Below are 21,665 nucleotides of genomic sequence, written 5' to 3' on the forward strand. Positions count from 1 at the left end.
GTTGATCTCTAGAAAAGAGTTGAAAGAGGAAGAGTCCTCACTTATGGAACCAGTAGCATTTTTTGCTTGAAGATATAACAACCAATGCTAAGAATTTATAACAAGAGTTTGTTAATTTATGATTGGCTAGGCATGCATAGTGCTTTTGTTGAATGGCTGAGATTGAGTAGCATGAGAACAATGCAAATCCAATGGTGGGAGTGAAGCATTGTGTGATTATTAGTACAAAATGCACCATTGGTGAAAAGTGGTCGATTCTTTTGTCAAGTGTTTACACTTTGCAGTTTGCTTGCACAAAATAGAAAATTAAAAATACCTAACAAAAAGTAAGTTTTGGTCAAATATCAAAGTAGTAATAAAGTAGAGAGCAGCAGGTATTAGTACACTTACCTTCTCTGATTTTGTATGTTTTAAATTTTATTTACATTTTTTATGTAAATAAAAGTAAGTTTAAATTTGGTTTTTTTAACAAACGTTAGGATATTTTTTTTTTTTTGAAGTAGACAATATTAGAAATTAGTTGTAAATTAGAATGCAACTAACACCCTAATTAATATTATTAATATAAAAGAGTATGATAAATAAAATTTGGGGGACTAAATCAAAACTCAAGATATCAATAGAAACAACAACAATTGTCTCCTTAAAAACACTATCATAAAAATTTGAAGGGATAAGACAATGGTAACACTCAACGAAATCCAAAGAAAGAAAGCTCATTCGTGTTACAGAAAAGTCATCCCTAATGCAATGAGGAGCAAAGTCCGACCAAATAAAACCATTGCATTGAGAAACTCATTATTTATCGGCTTTACTCATGTGAGAAACTCTAAAGCAAAACCTTTTGATGAAATTCAAACAATTTAACTATCGGTTCTAAATTTGTCAGGGCACCAACGAAAATTTATCAAAGGCCTTATCAATGATCATGAAATCACATTCCAACCATAAATTCAACCAACCTATTTGTAAGTTTAAATTAGTTAAATAAGAAGAAACATATAGAAGTATATTGGTCTCTAAAAGAATGAAAAGTATTTACGTCCTCCAAAATCTTAAATATATGTAAAGTTAGTTTCTTTTTCTTTAATCAAGTTTAATTAAGTTTTATGATTGGAAAAAAATTCATGTTGATTTAAGTCTCAGATTTTTCCAATTTAGGTATGTTGTGTCAGCACATATTTTGGATAATTTGTACCTATAACATAGATTAAAATATATAAACAAATGTTATACTTATTTGGCTATAATATGCAATTTATTAGAGATATAGTTTAGCTTCAAGTAGTATTATTAGTCCTATAGTAGTATATATAGTGGTAACCACCCCATTAGTGGGTTAATTCACTCATTTGTAATATCACTCTTTACCATCAATATAATAATTTCATAGCTTTTCTCTCCTTCATCCATGGATGCCATATTTCCTATCACAGTTTTATAACATGTACACTTTTAATTTTTCAAACACTTATCCAACATCTCATTTCATCTATATCTCTTCCTATCACATCCCCAAACATCTTACATTTATCACTTTTTTTTTTTATCTCTTTCTCTCAAAATGTCTACACCCATACACCAAACATTTTTCATTTTAGAATTAGTACATTTGGTAAGAATGAGTCCATTAGAAAGAAAGCATAGATATTAAAAGATAATTGTAATTGTTGAATGATAAAATATAAAAATAAACAGAAGACATTGGAAATAAGTTGATTGATCAGATGGAGGAAGAACAAGATACACCACAGTTTCTTGCAGCACACGTCAACTAGTCTCGCTAGTTCAAAATGCAGTTATAACTAACTTCCAGTTTTCTAGGATAGTTATTTATGATCCTATGAGCTTGTACACACATTAGCTAAGCATAGACTCTAGTTATCTTGGTATAAATACTTGTAAGCTCTATCACTTTTACATCAAGTTTTCTCTCATTTTCACTTTTTGAATATGGTATCATGAGTCTCTCGATCTAAGAGTGCTTCTTGTGCGTTCATGGCTCCTCGCACCGCTGCCACTTTCTGATCCTCTTTTGGATCAATCTAATTTATATTTCGTTCATCATAGTGATGGACTTTAATCAGTTTATGTTACTCCTGCTCTCATTGGTTCCAATTATCACTCTTGGGCGCAATCTATGTTTCGTTCTCTTTGAGTTAAAATGAAGTTTGAATTCATTGATGGTACAATCCCCTCCTTTTGCTGATCCGTTTGATCCTTCGTTTCAAGTATGGAATCTCTGCAACATGTTCGTTCATTCAATGATCCTCAATTTTGTTTCTCCTTCAATTGCAAAATTTATTTTGTTTATGGAAAATGCAATGGATGTTTGGATCAATCTAAAGGAATGCTTCGCACAAGGTGATTTGGTTAAGTCTCAATTTTTGTTAATGGATCCTCTTCCACCTATGAACAAGATTTTTCCCTATAATTTTGTAACATGGGAGGAAAGGCAATTTCACTCCTCCTGATAAATCAAAAGCGTTGATTCTAAGTCTGGCAATCTGTTGATGTTGTCAACATGAAGCATGGTTATCCTCCACATCTTCAAAGGAATTTCAATTCTACTGCAAATAATGTTGCATCTTCAAGCAGTGATGATAATCTTGTGGATGATTCTTCACAATGTGCTGACATCAAAGCAGGTTTTCCAACCATTACTCAAACAATATGAGAAGCTTATGACTCTTCTAATCAGGTTTATTCTTCTAGTTCAGTTGGTCATTAATTGAATCGTATACAAGGTACTAGTTTCACCGATTCCTAATCTTGTCATAATTTTACTCTAGGCTCTAGTAATCATCTTTTCGGCTTTCTAAAGTGGTTTCCTTCTTCCAATGAAATCACTCTCATAAATGTTAGAATGCCTATTGGCCATTATGCAATAACAAAACATGCTAGAACAATTAAATTTTCTTCTGATTTTGTCATTTCTTATGTGTTATATGTGCCTAAATTTTTCACTTAGTTTGATTTCAGTTTCAATGTTGTGTATTGCATTAGGCTTTCACAGTGACATTTAATGATTTCAAATGTTTCATTCAGGACAAGAACACACAGAAGATGCTTGGTTCTGGTGATAAATTGGAAAAGTTGTACTACTTAGCTCTCTCAAATAAGGTTGTGTGTTCTTCAAGGAAGGATACTAGTTCAAATTCTAGTTCTACTTTACCAGACAGTGCCTTATGGCACTTTAGACTAGGTCATCTTTCTTTTTCTAGGATGCTTTCTCTTCATTCAATGTTTCCTTTCATTCAATGCCTACTATTTAGAATATTTGCACTATTCATATAACATGCTTTGACTCTATTTTTCTACTAATATATAAAAACAAAATGTAGCATATAAGATGTTAGATTCGTCTCGATTAATATTTTCAAAATATCAAATTTTCGTAATTTTTTCTACTAGATTATTAAAGAAATTTAAGTTTAAAATTGTGCATTGGCATACGTGACGGAGTCAACTAGGTCAAGTAATATGGGACGGAGGGAGTATGTCATTTTGCTTAGCATAGAAAGTTACCTTTTGACAGAAGTTTTAATAAAGCTGTTAAGCCATTTGATATAATACATTTTGATATTTGGACCCTATTGCTATAAAGTCTGTTATGGTCATGCTATTTCGTAACTGCAATTGATCATTTCAGTAGATATACATGAAAAATTAATTGAGAACCAACATGACTGCAAAGATAATGGTCTAGAATTCATTATGCCACAATTCTATTATCCTTTCATCATGAAATCTAGAGAAATAGTAGGCAAGATAATCCATATTTTATGGAAAGACTTGAATCATCTCCTGAAAAAAAGAAAAAAAAATTAAGTTCAGAAGACTCCATCTACATATATTTACATTCATTTGAACCTTTCACCTTAATAACAATCGTTTATGCATCCAAGTGGCCAACAGATGAATTTTCCTTCAAATCACATCCATTATTCCTTGAAAGTCTGAAAACAGCAAAGAACATCAACATATAGTTGTTTCTAAATCTTTTTACTTGTCAAGTTAACTTCCTTGTCACTCCTTGAAGAGCTAATGTCGAAATTACTACATACTGGCTGTGACTTTTTGCTTGTAATCTTATAAGGTGTTTGATATCCAATATCTTCCACAGCTCCAACTGTCTTGAATAACCGTCTTTTGTTAACCTCTTCAACGAGTGATCGGTGAAGTAATTGGCTCCTCATATCAATTAGTGACTTGTTCCTTGTTAATATACGATTCTCTATCATCCTCTCACATTCACTTGTAGAAGGTTCTTGTGGTTTAGCTAAAATTTTGCACCGGTTCAAAGTGAGTTGATCTTCACCATGTGAAAACCTTGTGCACTTGTGACTCATGATGGGATGTTTATCGTTTCTTGTAGAAGCCATGTTATGATACTGATCGTCCGCAGAAGAAAAATTCAAGTCGGAATATGTCCCGTGTGAAGAGCATTGCGAGCTGGCATCGTCGAACATATCATCTGTAGTAACAGTTTATCAGGTCAATCATTTCAGGGCATTAATGAAATAGGACATCCACAACGCAGCTGGTGACGGGAAAAAGAAGACGTACCATGGTGCCAGCGATATCCATTTGATACATCATCAGCTCTATTGACTGCACCCGACAATGATTCCTGTGACGATGAACAAGAAGAGACAGAGGGATAATGATGATATTGATGAGGACCTTCATCATTCTCATCATTCTTATAAGTGTTTGTCCTCTCCGGAAATAGCATGGATATCTCTGCTTCAATCATAGAAGCAATTTCAGAAGGATCCCAATCTGTGATGTCCAACTCCTTCACCATCTCCTTTGCAACATCAATTGGGGTGTCAGTGAAAATTTCAAAGGGAAAATATACATTCCTAGCAGAACCTGCACGAAAGGAAGAATAGGATGCGGTTAAATAGGACGAAGCATGTAGTGTTAGAGATTTAAAACAAAATTTTCTCTACAATGAACCAGATATGGCTTTGAGTAATAAGAAAACATCAGGTACCGTTCTTGTCAACAATCTGCACTTTGAGAAAGATAGCATCATCATCAGGATTACGCTTCCCAGTTATTGACATTGAAGTCCTGGCTGAATCGCCCCTCAATTGAAGTTTATCCATTTCAGTGTAGTTTAAAAATGGACCCTGCATCCCAATAACTGTTATCGATGATTCATCATCAGACACAAGAAATGGATCATGCAACAGTTCTTTTGCCGATGGTCTCCTTTCTGCATTTACTATGCATTTTCCAATAAACTCTCGTGCTTCTGCATCTTCAATCCGGAAAAGTGTTGCTGGTAGCTTACCCTGAACATTGAAAGATAGAAAAAGTACTGATATATTATTTCGACTTTACTAGTATCATTAAACTTTAAACCAAGTTCTTAATTTACCGATGTCACTTTCTTGTATATCTGTGCCGGGTTAGTACACTCACTATATGGATATTCTGATGTCATAATTTCCAAAACACACATGCCAAATGAGTACACATCAACTAGTTCATTGTATTCTTCTTCGTACAACTCTGGTGCCATGAACTCCGGAGTTCCTGCAACAAAAGAGAGTATATTAACGCACAATAATTAGGGCGACTCACTACTTGCAACAGAAGATGTAGCCTAATAATATGAGTTGGTATACCGAAGGATATAAAAAAACCTGCAACATCAAAATAAGTACCTATAACACTGTGTGCCGGCTGCGAACCACGAAGAATTGCTGCTAGACCCAGGTCACCAATTTTCACTTGTCCAAGATGGCCATTGACAAATATGTTATCGCATTTGAGGTCCCTATGAATTACCGGAGGATCATGCTCATGTAGATAAACAAGACCGTGTAAGATTTGGCGAGTCCAACTCTTTATTGCTTGCATTCCTACATGCTTATATTTCTTCCTATATCTGCAAAATCCAAAAACTTATCAATTACTGATTAAACACAAAACTAGTCAAAAAAAGTGAAATAGAGATTATGTTAATGTCGTTACTCTCTAAGTGTTCCAGAAGTGAACATTTCTGTAATGAAGTTGAAAGTCCGGTTGTCGACATCAATCCAAGAGGTGTAGAATTGCATGATGGATTGGTGTTTGAGGTTACTGAGGAGATGAACCTCTAAATAAAGCCTTTCCAAGTCCTCTGGCGTACGAAGTGCTTCATTGAGCTTGACTTGGTTCCATGCTACCTCTATTCCAAGGACCTTATCAATTGCTTTATACACTGTTTTCATTGCCCCTTTTCCAAGAATATCTCCAACCTATTAAATCAGTATCATTGTCACAACCAATATCATATAGTCCCAGCATTTCAACCATCACAGCAAATATGGAAAGAAAAAAAAATTAAATTTTTATATCCATGCTTATCCAAATATTGCCCCTTATCCATGCTTTTTGGTAATTCTATATCCACTATGTTACTATACTAAAACAACATTAAGACATGTGATTGCATTCTATTTTCTAAAATTGTTATCGATGTCCATATGTCAGTGTCATATTTGGTGTTTGCCTCTATGCTTCATAGCTCACGAGCCTCACAAAAGAGTTAAAAATTGTATCCAATTCTGATTCAAAATCTATGTAGCATTATTGACACTTATGATTTAAAGGTGTGTCCATTGTTTGACATGTGTAGGTGTCAGACACCGACACAAACATGTGTTTACATTCAAATCATTCATTTTCTAAAATTAACATCAATAATCTGACGTATCAGTATCAATGTTGTGTCTAGTATTCATATATGTGTATGTGATTCTTAACTCAAAACTCCCAACCCCACAAATGAAAAAAGAAAAAACTAAAACTAAACTACCTTCAATAACCCAAAGTCAAATGAAATAACAATCATCTCAACGTATCAAGAAGAAAACATAAGATGGTGATTTAGCACTTACCTTAGCATAGCGACCAGTTGGGTCAGTTTCCATGTAACTATGCTCAGCTCTACCATCGTTGTTGTCCTTTTTATGATTACAATAATACATGTTGGATTCTTGATCTTAACTATATATACAACAATATGATTAAAAATAGAAAGAGTTTAAATATATGATATTCACCTAAAACAGAAAGAGTTTATATACATGCATTATTATCATACTCATCTTCTTCTTTACAACAATAACCACGTGTGTTGACTAGTAACCAAGCATAATCCTTGTTAGGAACCATTTGCTTTTTGTTTTTGTTTTTGTTTTTTCTTGTTCTTTTTGAAAACGAAAACTATATATAGAGATTTATTTGTCATATAAGAAAGAGTTTATGTATTTGCATTATTATCCCATGCATATGAAAAATGATTTTGCAACATACACAAGTAATTTTTCTATCAATTAATTAATAAGATATTTTTCCTCAAAATAATAAAAATTAATTTGTACATTATATAAGATTTTTTTTTTTTTTGCATCATATCACAAAATTGGTGGGAAAGTGCCAAAGTGGAAGGTGTAAGATTTGACAAGGACAAGGCAAGAACGGCGGATAATTATTTTGCTATGAAAGTGACATTTTTCCCTAACTACCCTTTACATTGCATGCATGCTTAAACTCTGAGCAGGGTTAGTTTTGGACATTCACATTACAATGCACAAGTCAGTGATTGTTACTGTAGATCCGGAGAGATCTAGAAGTAGTGCACGTAACTTGAAGAATATTGTAGGTGGGGAGGCTTTATTATAAACATTTTAAGTGAAAATAAAAAACTGAACTTATATTCTCTCAAAAAAAAAAACAAAAAAATCTGAACTTATATAGCAAATTGCAAGATTATATTAAAAAATACCTTTGGATGGTAGCTAGTTTTATTTATTTATTTTTTCTCCAAATTTGGAAGGTTTAATTTCAAGCTCTTTTGTATACACGAATCGTAGAATATGATAGGGAAATCGAATATGGTTTTAAATTGTAGTCGCAATTGCGTGAAGATTTATATTGCGGTAAATGGACAAAAATACGATCAGATTAGCGCAATAATTTTGATAGGAAGTATTAGATATATATGTTAGTTAGGTTAGTTACTTTGCGTATAAATATGTTTGAGCTAGTCAAATTATCCTTAATTTTTTAATTTTTAAGATTGTTCACTACTAACAATACAAAATTTTTATAGCTTTTGCTCAATTTTTCATGATTTTCATGTTTCGTAACATTAAAACAAGGTTTAATACATGAGTCATCTTTTTATCTATATATGTGGAACTTTTGTTTATTTAAGCTAATGAAAAATATATTTTTATTAGGGTACCTAAAACAAGAATTCTAATAACCTTATTATTGGATCGACATAACCCGTACATCTAAATTGCAAGTTTAGATATAGGAATTCACAGTCTTTTATCTAAAATTTTGAGAGGAGCACACTTCAAAGTTGTAAGTCAACACTCGAATGGATTACTAAATGATATTTTTGTTCATATGATCTAAAACCAAATTCTAATCCATTTAACGACTGTGCAGTAAACTACACAATACAACGAATCTATAACGCACGTTGGTAATCATTGACCACATTGTGAGTGAGGTGGCAGCATTTGAGAGCTTGTGATTGTATCATTTGGTTGAGAAAGTCAAAGGACGACAAGTTTGACTTTGAGGACTAGTAGTAGGTTCGAGCTCTTATGATTCTATGGCTTTCAGATTGAAATTGCATCCATGTTTTTTATTTTGTCACGCTTTGTTGTCGCATATACTAGTTTAGATAATAATATTCTAAATATTAATATCTGTTTGATAATTTCCAATGCTTATCCAAATCATAGGATACAGTACCTTTGATGCATATTGATTTATGAGAAAGGGGCATAACACGAATAAAAATAAATTATGTCGAGCTACTTAGTATCTGGACAAACTTTTATTTAAGAGAGTGTGCGAGACATGAGAGGAAAAAGAATTTCACCACAAGGTTTAGATGAAGGAATATCTAACAAGCCTATTTGTAGTTTGTCTTGGTGCCCGTTTGAATTGACTTATTTATGAGACTATGAAAAATTATTTATGTTAATATTATGCTTTTATTTTAATTTACAAGTTCATAATAACGAAAATATATCTTTATAAATTGTTTTTTCATAAAACACTTTGACAAGCGTATAAATAATACTACCTCCGTCCTTAATTATAAGACCATTTTGAAAAAATAATTTGTCCCTTTTTATAAAACCCCTTTGATATTTCCAAGTACATTAATTATTTCTTTACCAACATACCCTTATTTATTTTGCATTTTTTTCTTCAATCAACAATAAATATTATATTGAAAGCATAAATTAACTCTCTCTCTTAAGGATAAAATTGTAAAAACAATAGTAATTATATACAAATTTAATACTACAACCAACTTTCTTAATCTTCGCAATTTTGGCAAAAGGCTCCTATATTTAGGGACGGAGGTAATATATAAAAACTTATTTATTTCAATAAGTTGTTTTTCATAAGTTCAAACATATTCTAATCCAAACAGACCCTTAGATTATAATTTTAAATTCAACAAATTTCTTGATGGATGCTTGAAGAAACTTTTATATTATAGAAAAAACTTTTAAAATCCTAATTAAATAAAAATTTGATATATTCATTATCCATAGTTATTTATTTATTTAACCCACTTAAGTTGGTATTATGATGTTGATTTAAAACCTAGAAGATATACTTCTCTCCAAATCTAAAGTTTGATTCGTCTTATGCTTATTTCAATGGACTAACCTTTTAGAATAGTCGATCATTTTGATCGGATATCCGGTTTTTTCTTTTTCTAAAACAATAGTTCTTTATTTTTTTTGTATTTTTTTTTTTAAGTTGAATTTTTTTTTTTTTGCATTGCATATATGGTATGATTTGAAGGAACATGAAAGAAAGTAAAGTGAAGTTATGTATTAACTAACTTAACTTGAAGTACACGTGGGAGTGCCCCAAAATAGCTTATATGGCATTGATCTCTTCACCACACATACCTGGTTCCACCCAAAATTGAGTTATTTGAAGATTGCATCTTACAATTTCAATTTTCAACGATGAAAATGGTTCTAATTTACTCTTCTTGTTCAACTCAACAACACTATTAATATACTTTCTAACGAACAACTCAATTCGTGCTTCCTCTATTCTTCAACTGTTTCGCGCCATACAGGTTTCTTCATTATCCCACCAATTCCATTCAATTTGATTGATTCATTTTCATCTGTATATATGTATGTTTGGTTATGCACAAAGAAAAATTGATTTTGAATGAATTGATTATGTAAAATTGATTCTGGATAAAACGGATTTAACAATAAATTTATGTTTGCATGTATTTGTGTAAAAACGGATTTAACAATAAATTTAAGGCTAAAATCAATTGTAGAAACCAAAAGCTACAAATTCTACGGACTAAATCATTCGATTCAACAACCACTATAGTCGTTAAATGTATCGAAATTGGAAAGACATCCCTATTATCTCCTTGGTTTGTAATTTTACTGACTAAATTTACCAACGGAAAACACCGGAAAACACATTCGAAGACTAAATTGACTACCTAAAAATATATTCGAGGACCAAAATGACTAGTAAAAGAGACATTCGGGGATGTGTTTGCAATTTCAATACATTATGGGACTATAGTGACAGCGCCAAACACATTTAAGTACCAAAGTGCATGTATACATTGTATTATTCACTCAATTTTTTATTCTTGGTGAGTAGTTTACGTTACATCAATTTTCAATTTCCATCAAAACTATATATATGCATGTTTCTCTCGGTCTCTTTGTGTACACCAATTTAAAGAAGAAAGTTGTAATATTGTCTTTGGGGTGCTTGTTTAACAATCAACCGGATTGGTTTGCGACCGGTGTAAAGCTAAGAATGTGGAATGAGTCGATAGTTAATGTTTCGAGCAATTCTTGATTATGCCCGAAGCCGCTTATGCAGATTTTTCTGCACTTGTACACATTGGCAGGAGATAAAGATTGACCTGTGGCTGAAGCTGGTGCTTGTCTGGTGACATTTAGAGCTGGGAACTGTCATGGTGCCGACCTATGTTCAATTGAGAAGAGCAGACTTATACATAATGGCGGTTGAACGACACACTGTCAGGACGGGATACTTTCTGCAGCAGAAGTGTGTCCAAAATGCAGCAATTTACAATGATCTTAGTAAGGCTTTGAGGCGAATCTGGAGTAGCGATGTTCCATAGAAGATCCACCTTCGTGTGGCGGCTACATATTGACATTACCTACAAGAATCACTCTGGTGCAAAGAGGTTTGCTACATCAAACGAGGGAAAGCCGTTGTGTTTTTTGTTTTCGACATGACAAAACCTCACAGCACCTATTTTTTGAGTGTTCCTTATCTTGTAGTCTATGACTGGAATTTTAATTTGTTGGGTGTTCATGGGCGTATTCAACACTCACCTTAATGCACTTTATGTAGTTCAGAGCAATGATAAGAAAAAGCTGAAGAAGAAAAGTTTCTTAATGTAGCACGACGATTTGGTGCATATGGGAGAGACGAAATAAAATTAGTTTCAAAAGAGGAATGACAGATGTTCTAGAATTATTGAATCATACTATAATGGTGTCTTGGAGTTGGTTGGTTGCTCACAGTGCAGGAAGGTTGGGTTTCAATTTTGTAGACTGGTGTAATAACCCTCTAGTTTGTCTTGGTTGGATTGTCTAGCTTTATAACTCCAAACTATAGAGCACCCCTTGTACACATTAATGACAATCTGCTTATCAAAAAAGAAAGAAGAAAATCGTAATAATATCCTTAATCGATATTCTCCGTTTAGGAGGTGTAGCTTCGTGGAGGAGCTTGATTTTATAACCTCAAGAGATATAGTTGTCATTAGTATCAGTTTAATTAATAATAAAAAAACATTTGCCACCAACTTTCTCAAGAGATATAATTGTATTAGCTTCAATTTGTGTTTTGGTTGCATTTTTGTAAGATTTCTTGAACTCAATACCTCTAGATTTGTTTAAGTGCTTATTTTGCTATTGATATTTTGGTTCTGAATTATGATCCAATACAGTGTTTGACAGAGTATCAAGAAGCTGATTTGAAATTTAGAGAGAGAGAGAGAGAGAGAGAGAGAGAGAGAGATTTGAAAGCTGAAAATGACAATTGTAGCTCCTGCACCTGATGCTCTTGTAGCTAATGCAAAAACAAGGAAGAAAAAGGAAGTTGTTGATGAAAATGCACCTTTGTTACCTAAGTGTCAAGAAACAGATGGTGATTTTCATGAATTTAATGGAGCTTCATTTCCTGGGGCTGTTTTCAATTTGTCCACCACAGTTATTGGTGCTGGGATCATGGGCTTGCCTGCTTGCGTCAAAAAGTTGGGAATGGTACCTGGTCTTCTTGCCATAATCCTAACAGCATTATTGACAGAGAAGGCAATTGAATTCATGATCAGGTTTTCGAGGGCAGGGAATCTTTCTTCCTATGGAAGTCTTATGGGAGATACCTTTGGGAAATACGGAAAAGCACTGGTAGAAATATGTGTTATAATCACTAACGTTGGTATTCTGATTGTTTACATGATCATTATTGGTGAGACCTTATTCTTAAGTATAGCACTGAAAAATGACCAGTTTCTGTTTTAGTTGATTACTCACTCATTGATCTGTTTAGACGAGAACTTAAGGTTGCATGATTCAGTTTGGTTTTGTTTGTATTGTAGGTGATGTGATTTCTGGAACAACTTCAGGTGGAATACATCATCCTGGTATCCTTGAAGGATGGTTTGGTGTCCATTGGTGGACTGGGCGCACATTTGTTGTTGTTTTTACAACACTTGCTGTGTTTGGACCTTTGGTCAGCTTAAAGCGAATTGGTGAGTGAGTGTACTTTTCTTGTGTTAAAGCAATGACCATATATTAGATGACAATGTTAGGAAGATGACTCAAACACTAGATAGTATGGATGAAAGTTTCCATTTCATTATTTGTAAATTGAAAAAAATGGTCACATGATCAATAAACAATTTGTTGATTCCATCCGTCCTAAACTGGGCGAAGAAAAATAGAGATATCATATGGAAGAGATTTTATTCAGTTCCATTCCATCTTAAGTTTTATGATCAAACAATAACAAGTTTGACAACCTATTACTTTGAAACTTCATACATGTGGCAATTCGATACCGACAAATTAAAAAAAAATAAATAATGGAAATTCAAAATGTATATACTCAGTATTCAACATTCTATTGCTTTGAAACTTCATACATGTTGCATTTTGACACCAACAATCGATTATGTAATGTTATGTTCAAGTTATGTGATAGGAGGACGGTAGTTGCCTAACTACTGATATAGTTAGGCTCATCCTCTAAAATCTATGTTGCATGAGTACTCTAAACTATCGAAGTAGTTGTTGTACCTATACTTATTATATATTTGGGGGTGATTCTTATTGGGTAAACATGGTTATGTGCCCAATACTCATCAGTCATCACTCAAGTGCAAATTGGTCTAGTATAAAATCAAGTTTTGTTGCTAAGTTGTTTGGTTTGTTACTGAATGAAACAAAATACTACTTCTCCCCCTTTCATATTTTTACCCAAGTAGATTAGAACATTAGATTTATATTATATTTTAATACTTACTTTTTATGTTTTTGTACCTTGGTTTTACATGTTTTGTGGTACACCTGTACATTGCCTTTATCAATATCAGTGCTCAACTATGTCCATGCGACACTTATTTAACAAATTCAGCTGCATTATCTGTGGTTGATGCAGATTCGTTGAGATTCACATCTGCATTATCAATTGGATTAGCAGTTCTTTTCCTTGTCATTGCTGGGGGGATCTCAATTATCAAGATTATTAGTGGAAGCATTGGGATGCCCAGACTCTTCCCTATCATTACTGATGTAGATTCTGTTTTTGATCTATTCACCGTAGTTCCTGTGCTGATGACAGCTTATATCTGTCACTACAATGGTATGAAATTGTTTGAAACTTTTGCTTAAAAACCGGTTCCCTTGTTTTAATGTTTTTGCTCGGAATAGATTTGTGAAATTCTAAGTTTGTTATGGATTTCCATGAAGAAGGTTGAGGTCTTATGACTACGTATTCCACAACCATCACTTCATTCCATTTCCAACTAATTTGAAAAGAAACCATGCATGTCAACTTTTTATAAGCTATAATGATATTGATGCTTTGCACTGCATTAGTCTTTAATCAAAAAATAAATAATTTTATGACCTAAAACAATAGAAATTCAGATTATTTTAGTTAATTTCTGGCTGTGCACCATTAGTCGGAACTGGGAAGACTAAAATTTGTTTACTTCATGGATGTATTGTCTGGTGGTTTGCATTGATTTTTGTGCATTCTTTATTTGCAGTTCATAACATTGATAATGAACTGGAGGATTCCTCACGGATGCGTGGGGTTGTGCGTACTTCCCTTACTCTATGCTCTTCAGTATACGTACTGACAAGCTTCTTTGGGTTCCTTCTATTTGGTGAAGGAACTCTTGATGATGTGCTTGCCAATTTTGATACTGATTTTGGAATTCCTTTTGGTTCTGCTCTTAATGATGCTGTTCGTTTTAGCTATGTTGCGCATCTTGTGCTTGTATTTCCTGTAGTTTTCTATGCATTGAGGGTCAACATAGATGGTCTGATATTTTCCTCATCAAGAAGGCCTTTGATTGTTGATAACTTCAGATTTGCATCAATTACTATTGCCCTTGTTGGCACTATCTTCCTCGGGGCAAATTTCATACCCAGCATTTGGGTTATTTTCCAGTTCTCTGGCGCAACAGGTGCTGTTTGTATAGCATTCATATTTCCAGCTGCAATCACTTTGAGGTGAGTCTGGTCACTGAATTCATTTAGTTCTGTAATGGATTTTTTGGTGGTTTTACTGTTTGCTTTTGATACTTAGTGGAAGAGAAGTAAAAAATAAATTGAAACATGGTTATATAATCGATATTCACACGGAAGACGTATTTTCTGAATCATGTATAGAATCTTATTATGAATCATAAGATACATTACTGATAAAAATATGACATTTTAAGTAAATACAAGCAACATAACAAACCTATAAACTAATATTTCATCTACTAATCTCAAAATAAGATTGAACTCATAAATCCAATGATAAAAAAGTGGCTGTTTATACAAAGTTGACAGAAAAGAAGTGGCTGGTTATTCTGAGTTTAAGTAGTGATTCATTCTAATGAATCGGGATTCATCATAGTGAATCAGACTCGAGATGAAATTCATGTCCAATATCGATATAAATATACAAGAAAGATTTGTATCGAATGGATTTAGTTTTGTATCAAATCAAAATACGACTCTGAATAAAAATAAAAATTTGATTGATATCAGGGGCGTAGCCCTTCACTAACATGAGGTAGCCATGGCTACCCCAAAATAAATATTATTCTTGAATGGTTATGTATGTTTTTATGTTTAGCTACCCCAAACAAATTTAATTGTTGAAAATTAGCATAAATAAGAAATATTATTACACGATTGATAGATTATTTGTATTAATTTGACACTTCAGTCTCAACAACAAATATAGAGAAAACTTTTTTAAGAACAAAAATTTGCTAAACAATAGTCAAAAACAAATTAAACATATAACGAGTTTCTTGCAAATAACTTATTTGTTTACATTGAAAAGACATTATTAGTCTATTTTATATACAATCAATTATAAATAAAATTGACTTTTTGAAACATGTTGTGCCCAACTTTTCTAAATAGCTTATCAATTTTTATTTTCTTTGTCATTGCTTTAACTTACATTTCATGTAAGTGCAAATTATTTTGAATTTTTGTTAACATGTTGGTTAAGTTTAAGATTAAATTTGGATTTAATCTCTGGAACACTCACAATTTTTAAGTTAAGTTCCTAAGGTTTTGTTTAATGTTAATCCCTAATTTGTTGTTATCGAAATTAAATGCATGACTAAGAGCACTCTTGAATTGTAAAAATTTGCGACAAAATTGGATAATTTTTTTTTTAGTGACTAAACCTAAAAAGTTATAATTTATTAGACTAAAGTTAATATTTTATCTTTAAATTTAATATGTTGGTTTTATAAATATTTTATTCAAAAAAAATATTTTATTTTTTCTTTAAATTTGGCCCTTACGTGAAATTTATGCACTTCGCCGCTGATTGATATACTTCATTATAGGATTTTGTTCTTTAACTTGCATGGAGACGAAATACCTAAATTAGCACCCATGAAAAACGGCATTAACCTACTTTATTTGGTAAATACTAACTGGATTTCTAATTATCAGAATCCATTATATAGAAAAACTGCAGAAAATGGTGATAGTTGCCTTGTACAATGTTACACATCAGCCGCAACATTGATTAATACCATGCATACCCCTTAGACGAAATTTTCTCCGACATTGAGATGGCCATTGACATATGGTAGCAGCATAAAAGGCAGAGAGAAAGCCCTAAGGCAAAACCCTATCAGAGCCCTTTTTCTCTTCTCTTAAGTAGTTTTATAGACAGCTTTTTGTTTATGCTTATGTACATGATTAATCAACTCAACAGTTATCATTAAACATTTTGTTTTGCTACAGGGATCGATACAACATAGCAACTAAAAAAGACAAGATTCTGTCTGTCCTTATGATAGTGATGGCGGTTTTGTCAAATGCTGTGGCTATATACAGTGATGCTTCTGCTTTGATCAACAAGAAGGAAACTTAATGTGAGTGATTACTTGATTTGATAGCTCACAGTACAAGTATTTCCATACTTTCAGATGAAAGGAACATAATTTCTGATGGTTGTATATAATTATTTTTTTGAGAGGGTCTCATAGGTTGATCAATATAAACAAAGCTACCATGTGTGCATATATTCTTCAAAACTGTATGAAGGCCTGCAACATGTTCAACCTTGTTTATAACAGAGTAGAGTTATTTGAACATCACAAATCCGAAGCTGTATATGGACATGGTATGAAAACACATTCAACTCAACTTTCGACATGATTAAAAATAAATGAAAAACACAATGGTATATTATCTGAGTCCGGCTACATATTTGTTGCCAAAATATCATATTTCTTTTGTAACATGCAAAAGAATCCTATATTCTGGGTCTCATCTCCCTCTTAAATGTAAGAGAGACATTTGTTGGCAATTTTATTCATTATTGCTGGCTAAAGGACTCAAGGGACGTGCTGTTGGTTGTGAAAGAATGGTCAAGTTCAAGCAGTTTTGGGAAATACAAATAAATTGAATTGAAGTATGGATTTGAACATGTGTGGCTTGTTAATAGCTTGTTTTCTAAATTTTCCCTGTAATTGAACTTTTGATGCACTTCATAGTATGGCACAATTATATATGTTTTCATTGATTGGTTGTAAGAAGAGGCTTTGAGAAAACAGAAATATGTGAAAATGTAGTAATTTTGACATAAAGTGTGGTATAAGAGACAGGAGAGTAATATGTGAGAATGTAGTAATTTTGACATAAAGTATGGTATAAGAGACAGAGGAGAGAAGAAATAGAAGTAAGAAGAGAGTTTGCAAAAATGTTGAAATTGATAGGTTGAACACCGTTACCGAGGTTTGAACTCCGACCTCTCCTTATCTGTATGAGTTTTCGGTGGTTGTTGTCATTTTGTCTATCTAAAAAAAGTGACGAGAAAATTGTAATTATAGTTGAAAAGACTTAAGTGTCCTTAATTAAACAATCAACATATAATTATTTTATATTACTTAATTAATTCACTTTGAATAGTTTGGTAAGTTAAGTTAATTTTAAAAAAAAACAACTTTTATCTTATAATTCACTTTTATATAAAATAAGTATGTATTTTTCTCGATAAAAAGTAATGTATTTCATTTTCTAATTTTTCATCACGTGGTGATAATTGATGGTTTGGATAACAAAGTAATTTGCATGATCAAATAGCATAGCAGTTAGAAATTTACTCTTTAAAATAAATAAGTAGTGAATTCTGAGTTCAAACCTTCAACCACTGTATACAACAACATCCATATCAATTGAAATATGCTCAAAGGACCACATAATATTTCCTTTATATAATCTTTCATATAATGAAGTATAAACAACCGGTGTGACATGTGATTATGACCCTTGTGTTTTAGAATTATTAAAAAAGTCAAATATATTTCTCTACATTAAACTAGATAAGCATAAGCTACATCGTTGTATAAATTTTTTTTATATACTTTATTTATATTATTTACTTTCTAATTCAAAATTCAATGAAAATAAAAAATGCAACCACCCAAACCGCTGTCTTTTAACTAAATTTTATCATTTATTACGGTTCTACCTGATTCAAGCGACTAGTCTGGGTAGTTGTGTGTAGATGATACATGCTTTACGCAATAAAAAACTTTTTTTTGTCTACTTTCACTACCAAATAATTGACTCACAAACCGACCAATGATAACTACAAATTATTGTCTTTTGTCTTCTTTCATCACCACCACTCATTTTCTCTTGCTTCTAATATAATATCTGGTTTCATTGGCTTCTAATACAGTATTTGGTTTTATTGACCCTTAATATGTACCAAAGGTTGCTCCAAAGTTTTGAATATATTTTTCAAGCTGAAAAACGGGTTTATTTTGTTTTTGATGGAGTTGTTAAGTTGATTTGAAATTTTCAAAAAATAAAAAAGGATAGTGCATGAAAAGTGAAAATGACTAGTGGAATTCATGTACCTAATGCAGAGAAGAAAAAATCAAGAAGGAACAAGACAATTATTCATGAAAATGCACCTTTGTTACCTAAGACACAAGAAAGTGATGTTAAGCTTGATGAGTTTAATGGAGCTTCATTTTCTGGTGCTGTTTTCAATTTATCAACCACAATTATTGGTGCTGGAATTATGGGATTGCCTGTATGTGTGAAAAAGTTAGGAATGGTGCCTGGTCTTATTGTCATAGTCCTAACAGCTTTATTGACAGAGAAGTCAATTGATTTCATAATCAGGTTTTCTAGGGCAGGGAAACTTTCTTCCTATGGAAATCTTATGGGAGATGCCTATGGGAAATACGGAAAAGCGTCGTTGGAGATATGTGTTTTAAGTACCATCGGTAGTCTGATCATGTACATGATCATTATTGGTGAGACCATATTCTTAAGTCTAGACGTTTACTGTTATCATTAGTTTTGGTTTTAGTTGAACTTAAGGTTGTATAATTCAATTTTGTTTTTGTTCGTATTTATAGGTGATGTGATTTCTGGAACAACTTCAAGTGGAATTCACCATGTTGGTGTCCTTGAAGGATGGTTTGGTGTCCATTGGTGGACTGGGCGTACATTTGTTCTTACTTTGGCAACATTTGCTGTGGTTGCACCTTTGGTCAGCTTTAAGCGGATTGGTGAGTGATTTTTCTTTTCTTGTATTAATTGGTTTGAATATAGAAACATATAGTCGTATCATTTACCGAAACGGCTATAGATTAGACGACCATGTTAGGAAGATGACTCAAACGCTGGACGGTAATGGTATGGATGAAAGTTTCCATTTCATCGTTTGTAAATTAAGAAAAATGGTAAACAAGATCAATAAACAACTAGTTAGTACACATGGTTATTTGGAATTGATGCTTATTTGGTACACAAGATTATTTGGCCAATACTCACTTTTTTCACTCGAGTACAAATTGGTCTATCTATGAAATCAAGTTTTGTTGCAAGTTATTTGGTTTGTGTCCATGTAACACTTCTATGACAAATTTAGCTGCATTCTCTGTGGTTATTGCAGATTCATTGAGATTCACGTCTGCATTGTCAGTTGGATTAGCAGTTGTTTTCCTTATCATTGCCGTAGGGATCTCAATTATCAAGATTATTAGTGGCGGCATTGGGATGCCCAGACTCTTCCCGGTCATTACTGATGCAGCTTCAGTTTTCGATCTATTCACTGTAGTTCCTGTGCTGATGACAGCCTACGTATGTCACTACAATGGTATCGAATGGTTTGAAACCTTTCTCTTAATGTTTTTATTACTCTCAATAGACTTGTCTAATTATAAGTTGGTTATGGATTTGCATGAAGAAGATCAAGGTCTTCTGACTACTTATTCCATAAGCATTAACTAATCTGTAAATAAACCATGTCAGTCAATTTTTTACGAGCTAAAAAATTGATTTTCAGATTATTTTGGTTAATTCCTGGTTGTGCATCATTAGTCAAAACACGGAACACTAATGAAGTGTTTTTATATACTTGGTTGTTCATTCTATGTTACCAACACGACGATTAATAGTATACATTTTGTGGTTTAGGCCTGGTTGCTTGATGTGGTTGTATAATCCACAAGCTGATTCCACGTACTAATAAACATCGGCAACTATTGCAAAAATTAGCTATATAGATCCACTTGTTTGCTTCATAGATTTATTATATGGTGATTACATTGTGTGCTCTTTGTTTTCAGTTCAAAGCATAGAGAATGAACTGGAGGATTCCTCACGGATACGTGGGGTTGTGCGTACTTCCCTTACTCTATGCTCTTCGGTGTACTTACTGACAAGCTTCTTTGGGTTCCTTCTATTTGGTGAAGGAACTCTTGATGATGTGCTTGCCAATTTTGATACTGATCTTGGAATTCCCTTCGGTTCTGCGCTCAATGATGCTGTTCGTTTGAGCTATGCTGCGCATCTTGTGCTTGTATTTCCTGTAATTTTCTATGCATTGAGGTTCAACGTAGATGGTCTGATATTTTCCTCATCAAGAAGGCCTTTGGTTGTTGATAACTTCAGATTTGCATCAGTTACTATTGCCCTTGTTGTCATTATCTTCCTCGGAGCAAATTTCATACCTAACATTTGGGTTATTTTCCAATTCACTGGAGCAACAGGTGCTGTTTGTATAGCATTCATATTTCCAGCTGCAATCGCTCTAAGGTGAGTTCGGTCACTGAATTCATACAAGGATTCTTTACATGCTTTTGCATATGATTAATCTACTCAACAGTTATCATTAAGCATTTTCTTTTCCTACAGAGATCGATACAACATAGCAACTAAAACAGATACGATTCTGGCTGTCCTTATGATAGTGCTGGCGGTTTTGTCAAATGCTGTGGCGATATACAGTGATGCTTATGCTTTGATCAACGAGAAGAAAGCATAATGTGAGTGATTTCTTGATTTGATAGATTACAGTACATATATTTCCAAACTTTCAGATTAAAGGAACATAGCTACCATGTGTACAAATATTCTTCAAAAGTGTGTGAAGGCCTGCAACATGTTCAACCTTGTTTATAACAGAGTTGGGTTATTTGAACATCGCAAGTCTGATGCCGTATATGAATGTGGTATAAAAAACGCTCAACTCATGCCGACATGACTGAGCGAGAGAAAATAAATAAAAATACCAAATTGTATATTTATACGGTGTCCGACAACATATTTGTTGTCAATATTTAATTCTTTTGTTATATGATCTTTAATGTTGTAAATGTGGAGGTTCTTATTGAATGTGCTCCATTTCCCAGACTTGTTATCCTTTATTACTGCAAGTGAGGTATTTGCTGGCACTTGTATACATTATTATTTGTTGGGTTTCATCAGAAAAGGAAATTGAGTAATGGATATGAAAATGAATGACTTGTTGTTAATGGTTTGCTTTCTAAATTTTCCTTGAAATTGAACTTTTAGTGCAGTTTTCTAAAT

General features: G+C 32.9%; 2 protein-coding genes and 1 pseudogene across 4 annotated transcripts; 2 read left to right on the plus strand and 1 right to left on the minus strand.

The window, feature by feature from the left end:
* Window positions 1–3,625: 3,625 nt before the first annotated feature.
* Window positions 3,626–7,055, minus strand: LOC146912812 (putative serine/threonine-protein kinase WNK4). Of its 2 annotated transcripts, XR_015013141.1 has the most exons (8): window positions 6,900–7,055; window positions 5,992–6,257; window positions 5,682–5,905; window positions 5,393–5,550; window positions 5,003–5,306; window positions 4,570–4,878; window positions 3,881–4,477; window positions 3,702–3,807 (listed from the first exon to the last, which is right to left on the minus strand). XR_015013141.1 is itself a non-coding variant. In XM_085716144.1 (7 exons), the coding sequence occupies exons 1-7, from the start codon at window positions 6,987–6,989 to the stop codon at window positions 3,996–3,998; spliced, it is 1,833 nt and encodes a 610-aa protein (XP_085572270.1). In that variant the 5' UTR covers window positions 6,990–7,055; the 3' UTR covers window positions 3,626–3,995. The 2 variants fall into 2 exon arrangements, 1 of the variants encoding a protein (XP_085572270.1); XM_085716144.1 differs by having other exon boundaries at window positions 3,626–4,477.
* A 2,902-nt stretch (window positions 7,056–9,957) lies between these two features.
* On the plus strand, window positions 9,958–17,419 carry LOC146912813 (amino acid transporter AVT6B-like; annotated as a pseudogene). The gene is made up of 7 exons (XR_015013142.1): window positions 9,958–10,135; window positions 10,949–11,251; window positions 12,033–12,543; window positions 12,674–12,826; window positions 13,735–13,938; window positions 14,348–14,816; window positions 16,572–17,419. The product of XR_015013142.1 is annotated as an amino acid transporter AVT6B-like (transcript).
* A 1,218-nt stretch (window positions 17,420–18,637) lies between these two features.
* On the plus strand, window positions 18,638–21,610 carry LOC146912814 (amino acid transporter AVT6A-like). Its single transcript, XM_085716145.1, has 5 exons — window positions 18,638–19,102; window positions 19,208–19,360; window positions 19,747–19,950; window positions 20,423–20,891; window positions 20,991–21,610. The coding sequence occupies exons 1-5, from the start codon at window positions 18,676–18,678 to the stop codon at window positions 21,118–21,120; spliced, it is 1,383 nt and encodes a 460-aa protein (XP_085572271.1). The 5' UTR covers window positions 18,638–18,675; the 3' UTR covers window positions 21,121–21,610.
* Window positions 21,611–21,665: the final 55 nt, after the last annotated feature.

The sequence above is a fragment of the Medicago sativa genome, chromosome 6 (assembly GCF_051527215.1).
Source record: "Medicago sativa cultivar Bolivia chromosome 6, Bolivia_mono, whole genome shotgun sequence".
NCBI lineage: Eukaryota > Viridiplantae > Streptophyta > Magnoliopsida > Fabales > Fabaceae > Medicago > Medicago sativa.